The sequence below is a fragment of the Amyelois transitella genome, chromosome 31, assembly GCF_032362555.1.
Source record: "Amyelois transitella isolate CPQ chromosome 31, ilAmyTran1.1, whole genome shotgun sequence".
Taxonomy (NCBI): domain Eukaryota; kingdom Metazoa; phylum Arthropoda; class Insecta; order Lepidoptera; family Pyralidae; genus Amyelois; species Amyelois transitella.
The window spans coordinates 3,387,053-3,409,070 of record NC_083534.1 but is presented as its reverse complement, the minus strand read 5'-3'; the positions used below and the strand labels follow the sequence as shown (position 1 = coordinate 3,409,070).

Sequence of the window (22,018 nt, the reverse complement as noted above, 5' to 3'; positions counted from 1 at the left end):
TCTTAACTATGGTACGACGGCCACGTCAACATCAGATTTCAATAGTGTTTAAAATTCTATGCTATAAAAGGCAAAACCATAGACGAAGATAATTAATAAATAAAGCGAGAGAAGCGACAGCCATATTTATGTTTCACGAGTTGAGGTTATAATTTTGGTGATCGTAAGAAAGAAACTAACTTACTTGTTTTTGTTATAGTCCTGTAACAATTCCGTATTAAAAATGAAGCTAGTCAGGTTTTTGATGAAGCTCAGTCATGAAACAGTTACAATAGAGCTAAAAAATGGAAGTGTTGTACACGGTACAATTACCGGCGTCGATGTCGCCATGAACACGCATTTGAAGGCTGTTAAAGTTACGCTGAAAAACAAAGAAGAGCTTCAGCTGGAAACTTTGAGTATAAGAGGAAATAACATCAGGTATTACCTGTTACCAGACAGTTTACCTTTGGAGACGTTGCTGTTAGATGACGCGCCAAAAGGTAGGGCGAAGCGGGAAGGTTTTCCAAGAGGCGGGTCTCGAGGCGGAAGAGGCAGAGGCCGTGGTGGTCGCGGAGGTCCTAGAGGTGGACGTGGAGGAAGAGGTCGGGGCCGTCGTTAAACTCACCATTCCTGTTTCGCTATGCGTAATTCAAATCCGACATCTGTGAATTATAGTTTTAAGTGCTATTCTTAAGGTCTGTCATTCTTAATTAAAAGATTGAATAGAAAATTGTGTTTTGATACAATAAATTTTAGTATAATTGATCAGAAGATTCCTTATGACTCAATTAGTTTCATAAATCAGTGTTGATGGTATATTTTTTTTAAATCACACGGATTTATGCATCTCAGCATGTATAAGATAATGTTTAAATCCATATAAGTGCCTGTTTTATAAACAAATTATTGATATTATTTTATGAAACATAGTATTTCTTCCAAGATAAAAAATGTGTGCCCGAAGGATGTAAAACAGGCATATAAAGTTTCCTGTTACTTACCATAAAACAAAAAATTGTAGGAAAAGATTGCACAGCTATGTTCCAAATCTTTGTGTCCAAAATGTACTGTATTTATAAGGTTACTGTGATAGCCTTTTACTGAATAAATAATAACAATAGAATCTGTTATTATTTGCTTTCCGAAGTGTGATTTCCACCCTCTCTTAGCTTTTTTCAAAAACTATAACACTCCTCTTTTATACTTACCATTGCCTGAATGTCAAGCTCATGTCTAAATGTGCAAGTTTCCTTCCTCTGATGTTTTCCCTCACCATAAGAGTATTGTTGAGTTATTATCTCTTAACACAAGTCTGGAACTAACTTCAAGGCTTACTCAATCTGTGTAATTTGACCCGTATATATTTATTTTATATTTATCGGTTAGTATTCAAACTAATGCACATAACTTCTAAAATAGTCATTGGTACAATGGTACATGGTCAAGTTGGAATTCAAACCTGTGCCTTTCTGCGCATCATGCATTTAAACCGAGCACCTTACCAACTCCATCACCATGATTTTTGTGAAATGGCTCTTTATTTGAAAATGAATAATAAATAAAAATATAAAAAAGAATAGGACCACTCCATCTCTTTTCTATGGAAGTCGTAAAAGGCGACTAAGGGATAGGCTTATAATCTTGGGATTCTTCTTTCTCATTTCTATCTATCATTAAGCCTAACACATGAACATGGCCTGTCAGTCTTTCGAGACTGCTGGCACTGTCTACCCCGCAAGGGATATAGACATGATTATATGAATGGATGCAATGTTTTTAAATCTGTTGTTTTACGGATTATAATATAATAGTGCCGTGTGGTTCCGGCACCAATACGAAAAAGAATAGGACCACTCCATCTCTTTCCCATGGATGTCGTAAAAGGCGACTAAGGGATAGGCTTATAAAATTGCGATCCTTTTTTTTAAGGCGATGGGCTTTATTAAGCAGACCCCGCAAGGAATAGTTACGTGACTATATGTATGTATGTACGGATTATAATGACAGCATTATGTTCACTCTGTGCTGTTAATAGACTTTTTCATTTCATTTTTTTCTGATTCATTTTTAAAATACAATTTGACAAAACAAGCAGTAGCTATCAAAATCACTTAAAACAAATTGGAGAAGTAAAATGTAAAAATTCAGTCGTTCTCATTGAAAATAAAAAGTAAAATATTAAAAATAATGTTAACTAAACCATTGTATTGATCGCTGATATTATTTTTACTAGAAAAGTAAGTTTGCCGACTTATATTTTAAGCTAGCATTATACAAGACGTTACTCCCGTATATACCTCGACTGGGATCATGGTAAATTAATATTCATTTATTTTCCAACTAAGTATAGGGTAATTGGTCTTAAAATTAGGAACTTATAACTATACAACCTTGAACAGTCATGGCAAATAGACGGCGCCCAATGTATAATAAATAACATATTTTTTACTTGAATTAATTTACACTAGTACCTATAGAAATAAATAAATAATACTTATAATGAATGTGGATGAAGAATAAAACACCATCTGGAATTTACCTAAGTGAAATATGTAGGTAGTGCCTAAGTTTAGGTATTTTCCCTTTCCGTTAAGAGAATCGGTTAGCATTCAAACTAATAAACGTTCTTTTAATTCAGAAAAGAATCATTAGTAGGTATCTACGGATAGGATTTATATTCGAACCTACCCCGTGCTACGCAGAATGGCAAGCGCGTTTATATTAGTTGGTCCACGAGTAAAACATGATTTTTTATCGCGCGAAAAAATATCGTTGTCCTGTTCACGTCATAATATAAAGGAACACGGCGATTTAGTTTTTCGCGCGATAAAAGGCGTCTCGCGTGCAATGCTACGCCGCCGGCTAGTTAGATAAGGTTCGTTAGAAAAGACTAGCTGTGCCCGCGACTTCGTCCGCGTGGAATAGTTATTTTGAGCATCATTGAAGCCCTCAAGGATGAAAAATTTTCCCATTTTTTATTCAAATTTTCCATTATTTCTTCCTCGATAAATGGTCTATTCAACATAAAAATATTTTTTCAATTCGAACCAGTAGTTCCTGAGATTAGCGCGTTCAAACAAACAAACAAACTCTTCAGCTTTATAATATTAGTATAGATATGTTTCGAGACCTATCCAACAATGTGTTTTAAACTTTGTTTTTCATACATATAAGTGTTTTAGAGCTAAAAATGTCGAGGCAAGATGAAAATGAAGAGGCGTCTGCCAGCGCGTACGCAGTTCCAAGCGAACACGATGACGTAGTAACCACGGTGTGCAGGATCGTGGACGAGGACTTACCACAGCCGATGAAAGGCATGAGGAAAGCTAATGTTAGTAATCCCGGTATTTTTAAAAACCTTTTTTTTTTTTTTTTTTTTTTTTAAATAAGGACAAATTACACAGATTGAGTTAGCCACGAAGTAAGTTCGAGACTTGTGTTACGAGATACTAACTCAACGATACTATATTTTATAATAAATACTTATATAGATAAACATCCAAGACCCTGGTCAATCAGAAAAAGTTCTTTTCTCGTCATGCCCTGGCCGGGATTCGAACCCGGGACCTCCGGTGTCACAGACAAGCGCACTACCGCTGCGCCACAGAGGCCGTCAAAAAGGGACTACTCCATATATCGTTCCCATATGGGTACCTAAGGCTAATAATCATGGGATTCTTATTGTAAGCGATGGGCTAGCAACCTGTCACTATTTGAATCTCAATTCCATCATTAAGCCAAATAGCTGAACGTGGCTGATCAGACTGTTGGCTCTATCTTCTTCACAAGGGATAAAGACGTGACCATATGTATGTTTGTACCTAATTAAGGTACTCTACTACTACTTAGACTAATTTTCGTAAATTATAACAAAATCATATTCATTTTCCAAAAAAAAATAATAATTTCATTGTCACACTAATTAACAAAATATAACAGCAAAAGTTCAGTAAAATGAGATTATGCGCTCGGCTAATTGTCTCTTGAATACATCAAACGAGGTAATATAATTTGTTACCGCTACCCATACCGGTATAGTAACGATACTGACCGCAAAATACCGGTACCGGCAGTGCAGATACTACATTTGGTATCGGTCTCACATCAGGGTCAATACCTGTTTCCAAAAATCCGGTATTACTAGCCTTGCCTCATACCTCAATTACATCCTACTAATATTATAAATGCGGAAGTTTGTGAGTATGCCAGGATGTCAGAATGGGTGTTTGTTACTCTTTCACGCAAAAACTACTGAACCGATTACGATGAAATTTGGTGTGTAGGTAGCTGAAGACCCAGAATTACACAAATGCTTTTTATACCGAAGTTCCCGCGGGATTCCACGCCACGATCCCTGCACACTTCTTTCGCATCATCCACATTCATAACTCTCTCATTCAGCCCCAAACTACTACATCTTAATCTTAGCAGAAAGTACCAAACGCAGCGGACCAGTTCTCCGCAAATCACCATGGGGAGTACGAGGCCAGGGGGCGCCGGAGCGCCAACAGGATAGACCGGGTCCATCGCCACAACCAGGCATGTCCGAAGTTGTACGACGAGCTAAACAAAAGACCTTCTGCCTCCAGGGTGAGTTTGAGGAGGAAGGCTTCATTCGTATAGAACAAACACAAATTCCTCATATGAGCAGTTCTTCTTCATCGATACACTCCTGACAGATTGTCCGTGGTCTTACAGTGTGGGAAAACGTTGTGAGGAAACCTGCACATTCAGGCAACTGGATGTGTAACTATAGATCCAAGCGGGTTAGGTTTACCTGCAAAGGTTGCGGAGGTCAGACGGTAGTCGCTTCGTGTAAAAACCTGACTCACCCAATCCAGGATCCATGGTCAAAGGCATACAACGGGCTCCTCTCCAGAGATGAGGATGCACGGACTAAAGCCAAGAGGAAAAGAGGTGAAGTGGAAGGGGCAGAAGCACTCCACACGATGCTTCGCTATTTTTCTCTACTAGAAGACATCATACTACTAGTTAATGTACCGGCCCATTTATTTGGTCGGTGCAAAGCGTAGGCGACCTCCTACTTTGTTTCAACTAGATTCGATATATCGTGTTATTTAGCAGTAAGCAACCATGTACTTCACAATGTGCTAAAACTTAGTTGTGATCAAAATGGTGGACATTTAGGACACGATAAATAGAGATACTTATACCCGTCTATTGCATTAGTCCCAATGAGTTAGTTAGTTTTTCCCTTAGTTAGTCCCTTGGTGAGACGCGTCGTCATGTGTCGTTTGTGAAAAACCCTACGTGACTATAAGGAAGTTCTCATCAACGATCTTCTAACGTAATAGCAGATCAAATAGCAGGTATCCATCAACGCAATCCTCTCTACACGAATAGCTGTACACCCAAACAAAGGAATTCTTGCCAACTAAAAATTAAAAGCTCTTAAAAAAAAACATAGCAAATTTTAATGTAGGTATTCAAAGGACTTCCATATTGCCTGTGGAACGTTTCCACGCGAAGAATATTACAGCACTAGAGGCTGCCCGCTACTTCGTCCGCATGGAAACCCTATCAATCCCGCGGGAACTCTGGGATAAAAAGTAGCCTATGTGTTATTCTGGGTCTTCAGCTACCTACATACCAAATTTCATGGTACCTAATCGGTTCAGTAGTTTTTGCGTGAAAGAGTAACAAACATCCATACAAACTTTCGCCTTTATAATAGTAGTAGGATATATAAGTATTCTATATGGGAGCTTAGACTGACGATAATAGGGACAAAAGGTGGTAGACTGCTCTAGGCGTTGGTGGTCATTCTTATTTTTACATTATTTTACAGGTAATAGCTGTAACTATGTCAAGAAAAGACGCTCTACATTTGACTAAAACGGACAAAAGAATAAAAATGAGAGACGCTCCTACTCCGAAATACACACATCGTCGCAGCGGCCGAAAGAAAGGGAAAGAAAAATCACAGACCATCAAGAATCGTTTAGCGAAACGTAGAAATCCGAAGCGGAAAGTATTATCGTCCCGATTGTCCAAAATATGGAAGTCGAAAGGCTGTCAGTGTCAAAAAATTGGCGCGGAAATTTCTGACGAAACAAAAGATGATGTTGTCGTTTGGAAAAGGAAGCCTTATAAACAGCCAAGCCGTTCCTCTCAGCAGAGTTTTGTATCGGAAAGACATCCCGGAACAACAGAACCGTCATTGAGCAGCTACCATAGTTTTTCGTCTATGGAACACGAACCTATGGTATCGTAGAAATTCGCCTTATTCGGTTTTAAAAACCAAACTTATTACTGCATTAATGTTGTGAAAAATTTCTTGTTTGTGTAATATAATTTTATTTACATTTACATATCTAATAAAATCATATTAAAAGTCTTATGGCAAATTAATTCGTTGAAAATGTTCTTTCAAATTTAAACACAATGGTACCTATCATAATTTAACTTAGGGCACAATTAATAAATTAGGGTAGGTACATACTTCCGAAGAAAATATAGACCGTTGAGGTAATTCCCCAAACAAATCTTTTTATGTTACGTAGCACATGCTATGTCTGGAAATCGTGATTTACCCACCTAAATGTAACTAAGTAACTACTTTAAGTTTTTTCCGACACGCCACTTACTAGCCATTATCCTGGTGTTCTGGTTAGGTCCTCACTCTTCGGGAAAGGAGCGCCTTATTTCGAATCTAAATGGGCCATTGGATAAACCTGTGCATCATCACGCAATATTGTAGTACAAATGTGCTACTTATTTCAATAGAAATTTCCATGGGTCTACCATGTGAGGAAAGATGAATATTGAGTACCTTAACCATTAGACCACAGACTCATGCCCTCGCCACACAGGTGTAATTGATGTAGGTATATGTAAACGATATTGATCAAGATCAAAAAATAATCACAAACCACTTTCTTATCTTTATTTTGTAGGTACAAGTTTAGGGCAAATTCATCTGTTCATTAAATAAACCAACACAATTGTTTGCCAGATTTATCAACCTCTGCATCTAGTTTGTATGAACAATGGATGACGCTATTATATACTGCAATATTTGATTGTTTAGACAATTCGGTAATCAAGAGGCAGTTAAACTGCCTACTTTTATACCGTTTTTCGTTATTATTTATTGAAATGCTCTCTGACTTGCTTACATCATTAAACAGTGATTAACTATTACGTCAAAACTAATTTGTATTCGAAAAACCCCAAAATATTGCAACAAAACTGGTAAATTCAGGAGGCTTTACCTTAACTTACTCATGCTTATCTTTCTGCTTAAACAAGCGACCTTTTAAAACAGGTTGTATTATACCTTTTTGTAATATTGTTGTTTCAAGACCATACTGCCTTGAATACATACTCAGTTCGCATTTAATATAAGCATAAGGGCGACGTGTGGCTTCGTCCTAATAAAAAGTTAATCAATTAAAAAAATATTTACAAATGACGTGACTTTTGGCGCGAACTTGAGAACTTTTTTTTAATCAATTTTTTTTTAATATTCTGCGAACATGCCAAAATTAGCTGTGATATTTTTTGTGTATTTTTTGAGTGGTGTTCATTCACAAGGGACCGGTTCAGGAACTAATGGAAACTGTAAGAATATACCATTTTTGAAAAACCTACCTACTAATAAATTAAAACAAGGAAATAAAATGACACTGCTTAAAAAACTTGAAAAATTTAAAGTAAACTTTTTTTTATAGAAAACTGTAAACTGGTATAATACCTATACTTGAAAATTGTGTTAATAATTATAGGTATACACGTTAGCCTAGGGCTAATTAGGTATTATACACTTTTATTGCCTTCATCCATATCCACACCATTAATAAAGAGAAAAGATTTGTACATATTTTTGTATGTTTGTAACCAAAAAAGGTCCAAAACTACTGGACTGATTTTCATGAAATATGGCACAGATATAGAAAAAATTGTGCTTTTGGTAAAATCTGTGGTTACTCAATATTTTAATCACCCATACACTGTTCTTCTTCTTGAATTTTTAAATTAGGAATCGGATACTGAAAAGTCAGCACGTCCGCCAAAAAAAAAAAAATAACGAACGTAAATAATACCGAAACTGCCTTATTTAGGTAGATACTATCTAATATGTATATAATTTTGTAATTATTATTTTTTTAACAGTATTTCGAGAACAAATTTATCTAAAAGTTTTAAATGTTTTAACATGTTTTTATTTTTTGTCATTATAACAAAAAAAAAAGAGAAAAAAGAAACAAAACTCATAATAAATTTATAAATTTTGTAGGTCCTGTAAATCGTAGATACCTAAATGATTTATTTATTTATTTATCTCCTGAATTTTTCCCAAATTCCAATAAAATATTGACGTAATGAATTTATTTATGAGACAACCTTGGAAGCCGCTCTTGGCCTTTATTCCTTTCTAACAAAATATAATTTGGTAGTTATCAAAATCGGTTTATACTTAGTTAAGGCGAATATGCGGGTAAAAAAAATACGTAAAATCAAACCAAGTTCTTCGTAGGTAAATTAAAAATGAAACATTATATTTATATTATATATACATATATATACATACTTCTGTGTGGATTAAGGGAAAGTATGCTGGGATCGTGGTAAGTGGGAAGATGTAGTATCTGCCTACCCCTCCAGGAAAGAGGCGTGATTTTATGTATGTATGTAGAAGATTTATCACGACAAACCACTATTGTCTTAAGGAAATTGAACACACATTATTTACTTGTGAAACATTGTGAGGTCACGCGGCCACCGCCAAGGTCACAAAACCGGACTGTGGTCATCTTTTTTATATAATTTTGCATCAATACGGAGTATCTTACATAGCACTCGAATAATATAAATTGATTGCTACTTAAAAACTTAAGTATTTTAATTTATTTTATAATAGCAAACACTAGGGGACACCCGCATTCAACAATAAAATCACCATAATACACATTCCCGCGGGAATTTTGGGAAATCCTCTCTTAGTGCAGCCCTAGACCTTATACACGCCAAATTTCAAGTCTAGACCCAGCGGTTTCCTAGACCACATATTAGAACCTACACGCCAAATTTCAAGGTTTCTAAACTCAGCGGTTTGAGCCGAGTGTTAATATGTCAGTCAGTCATTCACTTTATACTTTTACTAGCGACCCACCCCGGCTTCGCACGGGTGCAAAATTCGGAAAAAATTATACATAAAAACCTTCCTCTTGAATCACTCTACCTGTTACAAAAAACCGCATCAAAATCCGTTGCGTAATTTTAAAGATTTAAGCATACAGACAAACAGACTAAAATAGCGACTTTGTTTTATACTATGTAGTGATATTTAGAAGATAGATAACTTATTGAATAAAGAAAAATAGCCATTAAAAATTTTTAACTCAAAATAATCGTCTCCTCCCATCGCGAGGAAGAAAACCTGCACATTCAGGCGACTGGATGTGTAACCATGGTCGATTCAATACGGGTTAGGTTTACCTGCAAGGGTTGCGGAGGTCAGATGGGAGTTGCTTCGTGTAAAAACCTGACTCGCCCAATCCAGGATCCATGGTCAAAGGCATACCCCGGCTCCTCTCCAGAGCGTTGAGGATAGAACCGGGACTAAAGCCAGGAGGAAAAAGATTTTTTTCCCCACACTAGTCAAAAAAGAAGTTTTGTGGTTGTTTTAAATCCTTTCTATAAGTAAAGTTTTTAATTAAATAAGGAAAAAATTTTCATTTCTTTCTAATTTTAAATGCCGGCAACCTCAAGGCATAAGGAAAGAAGGATTATTAATGAGGAAACTTGTTTCACAACACACAAGTTGTATGGGGAATACCTGCGCCCGCGCCGGTTACTAAACCTTGTTACGAGTATGTTACTCAGAACTGTAATTTTTTGTTCCAGTTATTTACTGAAAATATGAGGAAGCTTGTCTTTTTGTAGCACATTTTAAATCATTTACTTTACGAGCTGCGCTAATATTTTCAGGACTATTGGTTATGTCTACCCCGTTAGATATAAAGATGAAACTATATAGTTTATTGACCTTTCCCTTCATTATACAATAATACATACATACATATAATCACGTATACTTATATCTCCTGCGGGATAGACAGAGCCGAACAGTCTTAAAAAGGCTGATAGGCCACGTTCAGCCTTTTAGCTTGATAATAGAATTGAGATTCAAATAGTGATAGAAACCCAGGCTGTGTGTGACGTGATATTTTTAACGTGTCAGGAAAATATATGCTAATAAGTGTACTTATGTTTATTTTTGTCTACAATAAGTAAATTCGTTTGAATCTTGACTAGCTGTGCCCGCGACTTCGTCCGCGTGGAATAGTTATTTTGGGCATCATTGAAGCTCTCAAGGTTGAATAATTTTCCCCGTTTCTTTCACATTTTCCATTATTTCTTTGCTCCTTATGGTTACAGCGTGATGTTATATAGCCTAAAGCCTTCCTCGATAAATGGTCTATTCAACGCAAAAAGAATTTTTTAATTCGAACCAGTAGTTCCTGAGATTAGCGCGTTCAAACAAACAAACAATGATAATGATAACTTTTTGATATTCACAAAAACGCACAAATTGTAAAATCTGTTACTTAGTATAGTTAAGTTTGTGATATCAAATAAAATATTTTTCTTTCTTTCTTTCTTTCAAACTCTTCAGCTTTATAAAATTAGTATAGATAATCTTTACTCCACAATAAATAAAACTTACCACAGAAAACATCGTGAGGAAACCTGCACATTCAAGCGAGTGGATGTAACCATGATCGATCCGATACGGGTTAGGTTCCCCTGCAAAGGTTGCGGAGGTAAAAAGTAAAAAGTAAAAGTAAAAGTAAAAAGAATTTATTCAAAGAACACCAGGTCCACCAGGAGGTCAGACGGGAGTCGCTTCGTGTAAAACCCTGACTCACCCAATCCAGGATCCATGGTCAAAGGCATACCCCGGGCTCCTCTCCAGAGTGGTGAGGATGCAACCGGGACTAAAGCCAGGAGTTACAAGAAGAGGTTGAGTTGACCCTGATGAAGAACGCCCTCATTTTAATTGCAAAAAAGGGGGAGAGGGGCTTAAAAAGGGGGTGACTCTCCAGAGTGATGAGGATGTAACCCGGACATATTACAGGATGATGATTACCTCTGGTTTTACCTACATAGGTGATGATCACGTGACCGTTGAATGTTTTACCCAACTATTTCTAGTTTACAAGTAATCAAGTTGTCAAATAAATTAACTCGCATTTATTTTTCCTGTTTCCTTCCTTCGCGTCATTGCAAATGCATATATAATCACCTTTAAGTGCTTTTCAGCTATTTGGCCTAATGATAGAATTGAGATTCAAATAGTGACAGGTTGCTAGCCCATCGCCTAAAAAATAATCCCAAGTTTGTAAGCCTATCACTTAGTCGCCTTTTACGACATCCATGGGAAAGAGACGGAGTGGTACAATTCTTTTTTTCTACTGGTATTAAACTAAGTACCCGGTTGACCGAGCTTTGCTCGGTCTGCCAGAGACGGGCGCTGATATAGTTTCTCAAAACGCGGTTTTTAAAATGATTATATGTATATCTTGGGAACCGAGCTTTTCTCGAACCTAGGACCTTGATAAATCGATTCCTTGAACCGAAAAGCCCCTAATCTGTAACTTTCATGAAAATCGTTGGAGCCGTTTCCGAGATCCTGATTATATATATACAAGCATTGCAAGTATGTACTGCATTAGTACACAACAAACCTTTGTGGTTTTAACCTAATGCATTATGTGTACCATTGTAATTGATGTTTTTTTTTTGGAATGATAATAAATAAAAAAAAAAAGAATTGCTCGTTTAAATATATTAGATAGATAGATTTCCATTTCGCTGTAAATTAAACTTCTAAATTAATAATTGCATTATGTATGAGCAGTTAAAGATTACCCAATCATTTTACTTTGTAAGTAGGCGATGCTAAACACATAATTTGATCGATTAATTTACTAAACGATTAGGGACAAGCGTAGGCGATCAATGGATTATAATTTTTTACCTGTCAAGCTAAGACAATAGTGCAGTATGAATGAATAAATGAGGTATCTACTTAAATCCGTTCCAAGGCTGTGTAGAGGTTTTGGGTCAAATTTTAATTAATTTTTTCATATAAATACTATACCTACTTAAATGCCTACATAATTATTAATTTTGACTTAATATATTTTTGGCCTTGACGAACGCACTTTGGGGTAAAGGTGTCTATTATAAATCCTAACTAATAAGTATAAATGCAAAAGTTATTTGTTTGTTTGTTGTCTCTTTATAATTAACTACCGATTGGATAATCGCGAAATAAATTAATTAAAATTATTAAATTTTAATTAATTATTAATCATTAACCAATAATTATAGCATTTCAATAAACATTATTTTAATTAATTCATTAAATTTAATAATTATAATAAAAGTTATCAGACCACAGTTTTACTAACAAACTAACAAAAATACTTTATTTTTCTATACAAATTAATCAATAGCTCCTGCCTATGATTTTTTTTATTTTTTTTTTTAATTTCAGTGCGACTATGCGTGGTCGAAGGGCGAGGGGCGTACAAGCGCGCGGCCCGGCACTGTCCTGTTTTAGATCGGGAGAAGTCGGGTATCGAGTGTGTGCTTGGAACAGACAGGTTAGTACTGATATCTGTTGTGAACTATTTTTATGACAACCTTTTTTGTTTCCCTTATGTTTTCTTTAATTTTTTATGTCTGTCACTAATGTCCAATAAAAAGTACCATTTCGACTGTTCACAAGTTTTGTCATTTTTCATTATAATATCTAATTTTATTTAATCTAATCATACAGTCCACCTTTTCACAACAATATCTTTGTATGTATATAAAATTCTCGTAAATGTTCGTTCCCGTAGGTACTACTCCGAAACGGCTTGACCGATTCTCGTGAAGTTATGTGAGCATTTTGAGTAGGTCTGAGAATTGGCTTATATCTATTTTTCATACCCCTTAGTGATAAGGGTTGTCCACCCATAACATTTTTTTTTAACTAGAAATTAAATGGCAAAAAGGAAAGGTTTTTACGGTATTTGTTTTTATAGTGCCGTATGGTTCCCAGCACTTAAACAGTTTTGGGGGCTGGAGACCATGGTCATCCATAATTAAATTAACAATATAAATAAAAATTTAAAATTTGCCGTGTGGTTCCCGGCACCAATACAAAAAAGAATAGGACCACTCCAACTCTTTCCCATGGATGTCGTAAAAGGCGACTAAGAGATAGGCTTACAAACTTGGGATTCTTTTTTAGGCGATGGGCTTGACGTCCGATAAAAATGCTGCAGTGTAGTTTGTTCCTCCGCTTCTTCTACACATGTGCTTTAGAAGCGGGATAGTAGTTATAATTAGATTTAAGTTATGTGACGTCAATAAGTGATACCTTGTATCCAATTTTGAAAATAAATCTATTCTATTCTATCCTTTCCAGAATGGACTATGTGACATCAATAACTAATACTTTGTATCCAATTTTGAAAACAAATCTATTCTATTCTATCCTTTCCAGACTGGACTGCCTTCGTCGCATCAGCAAAGGTTCAGTAGACTTCGGAGTGTTCAGCCCCGAAGACCTGGTGGCAGCCCAGTGGGCGAAGATCGACGTGCTGGTCACAAACGAAATGAGGAGCAGGTCTAGTGAGTACGAATCCTATTTATATTACAAATGCGATAGCCAAACAGCTGAACGTGGCTGTCTTTTCAAGACTGTCCAAATGCGATAGCCAAACAGCTGAACGTGGCTGTCTTTATGGTAGTCTTTTCAAGACTGTCCAAATGCGATAGCCAAACAGCTGAACGTGGCTGTCTTTATGGTAGTCTTTTCAAGACTGTCCAAATGCGATAGCCAAACAGCTGAACGTGGCTGTCTTTATGGTAGTCTTTTCATGACTGTCCAAATGCGATAGCCAAACAGCTGAACGTGGCTGTCTTTATGGTAGTCTTTTCATGACTGTCCAAATGCGATAGCCAAACAGCTGAACGTGGCTGTCTTTATGGTAGTCTTTTCATGACTGTCCAAATGCGATAGCCAAACAGCTGAACGTGGCTGTCTTTATGGTAGTCTTTTCAAGACTGTCCAAATGCGATAGCCAAACAGCTGAACGTGGCTGTCTTTATGGTAGTCTTTTCAAGACTTTTGGCTCTGTCTGTTTCATATAGTAATTTATGAAATAAAACACATTCGAGATTCAGTCGCATGATGACGCCATCACAAACTGTTTTATTATATCTCCGTTACAAACTGTTAGTCTATCTCTCTTGACAATGACATTGACACTCATAGATAATTAATCATATGACACAGTGTCTGCCCCGCAAGGGATATAGACGTGACCTTACGTGTGTATGTATGCCTTCGATCAAGTATAATGTTTTTTATACTTGATAACACGCTTCATTAATAAAAAAAAGTGGTCCTATTCTTTTTTTATTGGTGCCGGCAACCACACGGCACCAATAAATAAGATACCAAGTTTATTAGCCTTTCCCTGTCGTCGCTTTTTACTACATCAGTGGGAAGGATACGAGAACCACACGGCAGAAATAAAACTCTCCAATACTCCCTTTCCAGGACCGTACGCCCGCACGATTGTGGCTGTCGCCAACCGTCGTATTCTTCAAGATGGTTCTACTTATCTCGCAGCTGTGCTGAGGAATGCCTCCCTTTGCCATCCAGGGGTTGGAGTTGATGATATCAGGCCCTTGAGCGATACGCTGTCAGGGGTATGTATGTGATTATCTATACTAATATTATAAAGCTGAAGAGTTTGTCTGTTTGAACGCGCTAATCTCAGGAACTAATGGTTCAAATTGAAAAATTCTTTTTGTGTTGAATAGACCATTTATCGAAGAAGGCATCAGGCTATATAGTATCACGCTGCAACTATGAGGAGCGGAGAAATAATGAAAAATGTGAAAAAAAAACTGGGAAAATTATTCATTCTTGAGGGATTCAATGATGCCCAAAATAACTATTTCACGCGGACGAAGTCGCGGGCACAGCTAGTGTTGACTAAAGGTTGACTGGAAGGGATTGCATTAGCGATAAGTCCGCCTTTGTACCATCTCTATCTGCTTTGTATGTTTTACTCTTATGGTTCAATAAAGAGTTTGAAGTGTTTAGAATGCGGGTCCTGCGCTAACTGGGAGATCGGGAATAAAAAAGGAAATATTATTCACTACTGCCGTGTGGTTCCCGGCACCAATACAAAAAGAATAGGACCACCCCATCTCTTTCCCATGGATGTCGTAAAAGGCGACTAAGGGATAGGCTTACAAACCTGGGATTCGTCTTTTAGGCGATGGGCTAGCGACCTGTCACTATTTGAATCTCAATGCTATCATAAAGCCAAATAGCTGAACGTGGCCATTTAGTCTTCAAGACTGTTGGCTCTGTCTACCCCGCATGGGATATAGACGTGAGCATATGTATGTATGTATGTATTATTTACTGCGCAAGAACTGCACGTAACCGGGCGACTGAATCGCTACATGTGGGAACTTATTGTCTAGATTTTTATGCTACCTAAGCACAAAACACCTTTACCCCTACAAGTTTTATTAACCTAGTGTTTATCTATGTAGTACTAGCGACTCGTCCCGGCATCTCACTGGTACCATTTTCAGATACAAACCATTTTCAGAAAACCCTCTTGTCAACATTTGAAACGGGAACAAAATCCGTCATTAACTTTCCGAGATTGGTGCGTACATACAGACACGTATAAAAGGATGACTTTATATTATTATAGTGATAACTAGCTGTGCCCGCGACTTCGTCAGCGTGGAGTAGTTACTTTGGGCATCATTGAAGCCCTAAAGGATGAATAATTTTCCCCGTTTTTTTTCACATTTTCCATTATTTCTTCGCTCCTTATAGTTGAGGCGTGGTGTTATATAGCCTAAAGCCTTCCTCGATAAATCGTCTATTTAACGCAAAAATATTTTTTTCAATTCGGACAATTAGTTCCTGAGATTAGCGCGTTCAACAAAAAGCTCCTCAGCTTTATAATATAAGTATAGATGTGCACGCGTGCATGCATATAATCACGTCTTTATTCCTTGCGGAGTATACCGAGCCAGCAGTCTTCAAAGACAGACATGCCAAGTTCAGCTGTTATGCTTAATGACAGAATGATATTAACATGAGTTGGGTCTGAATTAATAACATGTTCTTGATTTTCCTCCAACAGTACCTGGAATCGCTAGTCCTGGAACGAGCGTGTGACCCCGAGCTCTCCCTAACTGAGAACAGGATAAAGGCGCTCTCCCAGTTCTTCGGCAACTCCTGTAAGGCTGGCCCCTGGCTTCTGGACAAAGCCAGAGATGCTGAATTAAGTAAGATTAGAAATAACATACACATATATGGTCACGTCTATATCCCTTGCGTAGTCTTGCTAGCTATCTGTCTGTATCTGTATCTACTATGTATGTATGTGTAATAATAACGCAAAACCAAATGTATTGGTTTTATTCTAGTTAAAACACAACTTTGACAGTAACAATAAAGACAAGATTATTTTTAAAATATCATAGATAACATGTCATTTCCCCCCCCCCCCCACCCCTTAAATAATCCCTTAAAAAAGCTGGTGGTCGGCGATCTCTATTGGAACGGCGTAGAACAGGTTCTCCACACTCTGCTGTCCGTTCTTCATTTGACACGTCAGGTTCAACAGTGTCATTTATAGTTCCCTATGCATCTGGCTCCATATCAGCACTTTCTTCGCTCTCCTGATTAAGTTGCGGCAAAGGAGCTAAATGTTTATTAGACAGCGTTCATTTTGGCGGGACACGCTTGTTAACGCCAGTTTTGACATTATTTTTTTTTATCAACAGAACGACGTTACCCCACGTTGTGTGCCGCATGCAGTGGTCGTTGCGACACCAATGACCCGTACTGGGGCGACTCTGGGGCGTTGGCGTGTCTGGCGTCCCACGGTGACGTCACGTGGGGCGAGCTCGATGACGTCAGAGCTTACTTTGGGGTGAGTCAGATGATTGATTAAATATATCAAGTCATTTATACATATTTATTTATTTAAACTTTATTGCACAAAAATGTACAAAAGGCGGACTTAATGCCGTTTGGCATTCTCTACCAGTCAACCAACTGACCAAACAGAAAAAACTTTAAGTTGGCGGTGCGATAAAGTGCACATGCATACTGATATATGCCAGTTGTAATTAGATTTAGGTCATGTGACGTCAACAAGTTATACCTCGTATCAAATTTTCAAAATAAATCTATTTTATTCTATTGAAATAGATTAGTTCCTACTAGCTGTCCCGGCAAACGTTGTTTTGCATTTTGTGGTTACCTATGTGGTAATAGTATATGCCATCAAAAACATCCTGTAAAAAAACCCAAGTCTCGCAGCTCAGTCTTTCTACCGTAAAAAGTTGTGAGATCCATGTAATACCAAGTCGGTTAATCTATTTAGTCTCTACTTAAAGGACTTTCTGCCTTAAGTTATTACATAAGTTATTATCATGCCAATATTAAAAATATCTTTTGATTTAACATACTGCTCCAATATTCATCTCTCCTCTCACGCGTCTATTGGAAGAGATTTCTATTGATATAAGAATTCTTAAAAGTGCCGTGTGGTTCCCGGCACCAATACAAAAAAGAATAGGACCACTCGCATCTCTTTCCCATGGATGTCGTAAAAGGCGACTAAGGGATAGGCTTATAAAATTGCGATACTTTTTTCAGTCGATGGGCTAGCAACCTGTCACTATTTGGATCTCAATTCCATCATTAAGCCGAGCAGCTGAACGTGGCCATTCAGTCTTTTCGGGACTATTAGCTCTGTCTACCCCGTAAGGGATATAGATGTGACTGTATGTTAAATTGTTACAGCTTACATCAAAAGAAGGGCACGCGTCAGCTGATCGTTTCGCGTATCTGTGCCTAGACGGAAGCTACCAAGACCTGGATGAACCCAATCCTTGCATCTGGCTGCATAGACCCTGGCCTGTCATCGTTGCTAAGAGGTGAGCTATTTATCTTATACTATAGAGGCCGCCCGCGACCTTGTCCGCGTGGAAACCCTATCAATCCCGCGTGAACTCCGGGATAAAAAGTAGCCTATATGTTATTCTGGGTCTTCAGCTACCTACATACAAAATTTCATCGTAATCGGTTCAGAAGTTTTTGCGTGTAAGAGTAACAAATATCTATATATATAGAGTAATAAATACTGACATCTTGACATACAAACTTTCGCATTTAAATAGATAGGATATAAAACTAGCTGTCCCATCAATCGTTGTTTTGCCATATAAATAATCTTATATATAAAATTCTCGTGTCACAATGTTCGTTCCCGTACTCCTCCGAAACGGCTTGACCGATTCTCATGAAATTTTGTGAGCATATTGAGTAGTTCTGAGAATCGGCCGACATCTATTTTTCATACCCCTTAGTGATAAGGGTTGTCCACCCTTAACATACATACATACATATAATCACGTCTATATCCCTTGCGGGGTAGACAGAGCCAACAGTCTTGAGCGGACTGATAGGCCACGTTCAGCTATTTGGATTTAAGGTAGAATTGAGATTCGAATAGTGACAGGTTGCTAGCCCATCGCCTAAAAGAAGAATCCCAAGTTTATAACCCAATCCCTTAGTCGCCTTTTACGACATGGAGAGTTAGAGTGGTCCTATTCTTTTCTCTATTGGTGCCGGGAACCACACGGCACATAAAGAACTAATTCATTAAATTTTTTTGTCTTCCAGAAAAGCATCAGAAGCAGTCTCGAATCTGGCTTCCAGCCTAAGTGACGGAGCGATCTTAGTGTCCGAGAATTGGCACGGCGCTTTAGCTGCGTTGCTTGAGCTCCACCAGGGTCTACCACAGCCATTGGCGCCTCCTCTGGTGCCTTTGGACTACTTGGCGAGGGCCAGAGGCTTCAGAGAGGCGTATAGCCAGACGGGATGCCAACCGCCTAGGTATGAGCTGTCCTTAACCTAATTTCAAGTCCAGAATGCTGGTCTCTGAGACCTTCTCTACAAGCTGGAGCTACACCAGGATTTATCTCAGCCTTTGGCGCCTCCTCTGGCGCCTTTGGACTACTTGGCGAGGGCCAGAGGCTTCAGAGAGGCGTACAGCCCCAGACGGGATGCCAACCTTCTGGGTATGTGTAGTTCTATCGCTGCCCAAGTTATCACTCATCACACTGGCTTCAGTTTTAAGACCGACAGCCTGCCTGACATCAACCCTCTTTAGTTGTGCTTTTGTGGCACCTAGATGTGTATACTCCTGTACCTTAGTCGTCTTTACTAGGCATGAGCAGTCTTTAACCTAATTTCAAGTTCCGAATGCTGGTCTCTGACATCTTCTCTACATGCTGGAGCTAGACCAGGATCTATCTCAGGCTTTAGCGTCTCTTGTGGTGCCTTTGGACTACTAGGCGAGGGCCAGAAGCTTCAGAGAGACGCATAACCTGGATGCCAACCCTCCAGATTTTGAGATTTGTCTGAGTCAAGTCCAGGTTTCACACACGGATATTTTATGCAGTTTAAGATATACAACAGTGTTAAAGATATCAATAAAGTTTACACTTTCGCCAATCTCTCAGTCAAATGTGACGTCACAATGTGTCTGTTCGTGCATAACTGCTTTCTTCCTTAACAGGCACATAACCCTCTGCACGAGTAGCCTGATCGAGTCGAACAAATGCCAATGGTTGTCAGAAGCTGGGGCTGTGTACGGGATAGTGCCCCCTTTGCAATGTTCACTGCGCTCCAGTGTCGAGGAATGCCTCCGTGCGGCTAGGGATGGCAGTGAGCTGGTGGTGGCTGCTAGCGATTGGCTGGTCAGGGCTATGAGGTAAAGTGATCTTTATTACTTTTAAGAAAGGGACGTAACGATCTCTATTATCCCTCTTTGACGCAAGGAAGGAGATGAATTGACGAAGCTGCACTTAGCTCTACCGACAAGAAGAAAATTTAAGAAGAAGAAGAACGCCAAAGTGGTTTCTCTAGGTGTTCGTCGCTTAGCTTTTAATCTGTGTCGCGTTCACAACCGCTTTATTTTTTTTCTATCACTTCGGTCATCCCCAAAGAAAAAACAGGACCCTTGCAAGGTAGACAGCGCCAGCAGTCTTGAAAGTCTGATAGGCCACGTTCAGTTGTTAGACTTAATGACAGAATTGATATTCAATTAGTGACAGGTTGCTAGCCCATCGCCTGAAAGAATCCCAAGTTCATAAACCCTAGTCGTAGTAATTCATTGCCATCTTATCAATATTGCTTTTTGTTATGCTTACAGGGACTACTCCGTCTCCCCAGTCCTTCACGAAGCAACTCCAATAGTCGACCACACCAGTACCGTGGCGGCCATTGTCCAAAAATCTTCGGGGATCACAGACATAACCTCTTTGCGCGGGAAACGAGCCTCTTTCCCGAGTTACGACGGCCTGGCTTGGCATTCCGTTTTCAAATACATCAATCGAAACGAGAATCAAAACTGTCAATTCAAAAATTTCTTTAGCGACGTGTGCGCCCCTGGCGTTGAAAAACGGAACTACACCCAGAGCGTTAAAGATGCGTTCACGAATTATTGTTTCAAAGAGGGGGATGAGATTGTTAGCGGCGATGAACAAGCCTTAAGAGCAGTTGTTGAGGGAAAAAGTGATGTGGCGTTCGTTAGTTTGGCGACGTTCAATTTACTGAGAGGTAAGCTAAATTGGATTGATTGATGAATTATTATTACTTACTTCCCGCGGCTTCCCTTCAAAAGTACCCCTATGATCCTTCTTCCCACTATATGTTTACAAAATTTCATGGAGATCGGGTTTGATGTGAAAGGCGGACAAACACACTTATGGATTAAGAATTATTAGTATTTGAATAACGTTCCATTACGCACGTAAGAATAGGACCACTCTATTTCTTTCGTCTGTTGCAAACCTTGGTGGTTAAAGACGACAATTTGATTTAGTGCCAGTTTTCTTGAATAGTCAAGATAGCCAAGAAAAAACACAGATAGTAACAGTCATCGTATACACGAATTAGGTGCTCTTAAACAATATTCAAAATCTTTTTCTTTACTCTCTAGTAGGTACCTTCAGCAGGTTAAATAAAAAACTTTACGCATACATATATTCACGTCTATATCCTTTGCAGGGCAGATAGAGCCAACAGTCTTTAAAAAGACTGAAAGGCCACTTTAGCTGTATGACTTTATTATAGAATTGATACATGTAAAGTTAAGAAAAATCCACATATGAATAAATGCATTCATTGTGGCTTTTTAACTTTCAGCACAAGAACCTCAGGTCTACGAGACGTTGATGCCAATATGTCCTAAAGAAAACCCAAAGTACTGCTTCCTGAGTTGGGCAAACATAGGCCACATATTGGCCGCGAAGAACATAACAGCAATGAGGCGCCAAGAAGTCATCAACGTATTTACAAAACTGGACCAACTGTTTGGCAAACATTATCCTTTCCACAACGCCATGTTTTCCATGTACGGCCCATATAATCATCAGTTAGATATTTTGTTTCATAATAATACGAGAATATTAGCAACTGACGAAATGCTTAACAGCCATCCCTATGATAAAATTCCTTTGAATTTCGAACGCAGCCTTTTCAAAGACAGCTCATGTGACAACTTTGACATAAATTTTGCCGCGAAAACTACGCCGCTGGCATTATCTTTAATTTTCTTCACTCTAGTCCCATTTCTGTTATAACTTATTTTAGAATTGTATTGTAGTAGGTAAGAAGGTAAAAATAATGAATAAATCTTATTTTTAAATACATATTGTATCTACTTAACTAATGGAATTTGTTTTATTTTATTGCGTTGCGTTATTTGTTGCGTCCTGTATTTACACACACTGATCACGATTCATCAAATTAGTAAAAAGGTAACAAAGTGGAGTGACTGCCAACTGACCTCCGTTATCAGGGAAACTTCTTTTTTGTCGTCTTTTCTCTTTGGTGCTACCGTGATCGTATTGATTTTGAGCGACCAAACAGCAATGTACTGCACAG

General features: G+C 38.2%; 3 protein-coding genes across 3 annotated transcripts; all 3 read left to right on the top strand.

Moving 5' to 3' along the window:
* The first annotated feature begins 109 nt into the window (after positions 1–109).
* LOC106138954 (probable small nuclear ribonucleoprotein Sm D1) lies at positions 110–1,105 on the top strand. Its single transcript, XM_013340263.2, has one exon. It carries the CDS (start codon positions 224–226, stop codon positions 599–601), a length of 378 nt encoding a protein of 125 aa, XP_013195717.1. The 5' UTR covers positions 110–223; the 3' UTR covers positions 602–1,105.
* A 1,706-nt stretch (positions 1,106–2,811) lies between these two features.
* Positions 2,812–6,217, top strand: LOC132903833 (uncharacterized). The gene is made up of 4 exons (XM_060953094.1): positions 2,812–2,857; positions 3,165–3,313; positions 4,414–4,572; positions 5,792–6,217. Exons 2-4 carry the CDS (start codon positions 3,173–3,175, stop codon positions 6,215–6,217), a joined length of 726 nt encoding a protein of 241 aa, XP_060809077.1. The 5' UTR covers positions 2,812–2,857; positions 3,165–3,172.
* Positions 6,218–7,320: 1,103 nt separating this feature from the next.
* On the top strand, positions 7,321–21,803 carry LOC106138969 (transferrin). The gene is made up of 11 exons (XM_060953139.1): positions 7,321–7,566; positions 12,512–12,620; positions 13,511–13,638; positions 14,573–14,724; positions 16,194–16,338; positions 16,840–16,988; positions 17,867–18,000; positions 18,749–18,961; positions 19,647–19,841; positions 20,283–20,698; positions 21,272–21,803. Exons 1-11 carry the CDS (start codon positions 7,482–7,484, stop codon positions 21,712–21,714), a joined length of 2,169 nt encoding a protein of 722 aa, XP_060809122.1. The 5' UTR covers positions 7,321–7,481; the 3' UTR covers positions 21,715–21,803.
* Positions 21,804–22,018: the final 215 nt, after the last annotated feature.

What these genes read in the sequence shown, in the direction of transcription:
- LOC132903833 (XM_060953094.1), top strand. Translation starts at nt 3,173, where the DNA reads ATGTCGAGGCAAGATGAAAATGAAGAGGCGTCTGCCAGCGCGTACGCA. An exon ending in AAGGCATGAGGAAAGCTAAT is followed by an intron (nt 3,314 to 4,413) that starts GTTAGTAATCCC and finishes TAATCTTAGCAG; the next exon opens with AAAGTACCAAACGCAGCGGA. An exon ending in AAAGACCTTCTGCCTCCAGG is followed by an intron (nt 4,573 to 5,791) that starts GTGAGTTTGAGG and finishes ATTATTTTACAG; the next exon opens with GTAATAGCTGTAACTATGTC.
- LOC106138954 (XM_013340263.2), top strand. Translation starts at nt 224, where the DNA reads ATGAAGCTAGTCAGGTTTTTGATGAAGCTCAGTCATGAAACAGTTACA.
- LOC106138969 (XM_060953139.1), top strand. Translation starts at nt 7,482, where the DNA reads ATGCCAAAATTAGCTGTGATATTTTTTGTGTATTTTTTGAGTGGTGTT. An exon ending in TTCAGGAACTAATGGAAACT is followed by an intron (nt 7,567 to 12,511) that starts GTAAGAATATAC and finishes TTTTAATTTCAG; the next exon opens with TGCGACTATGCGTGGTCGAA. An exon ending in CGAAATGAGGAGCAGGTCTA is followed by an intron (nt 13,639 to 14,572) that starts GTGAGTACGAAT and finishes CTCCCTTTCCAG; the next exon opens with GACCGTACGCCCGCACGATT.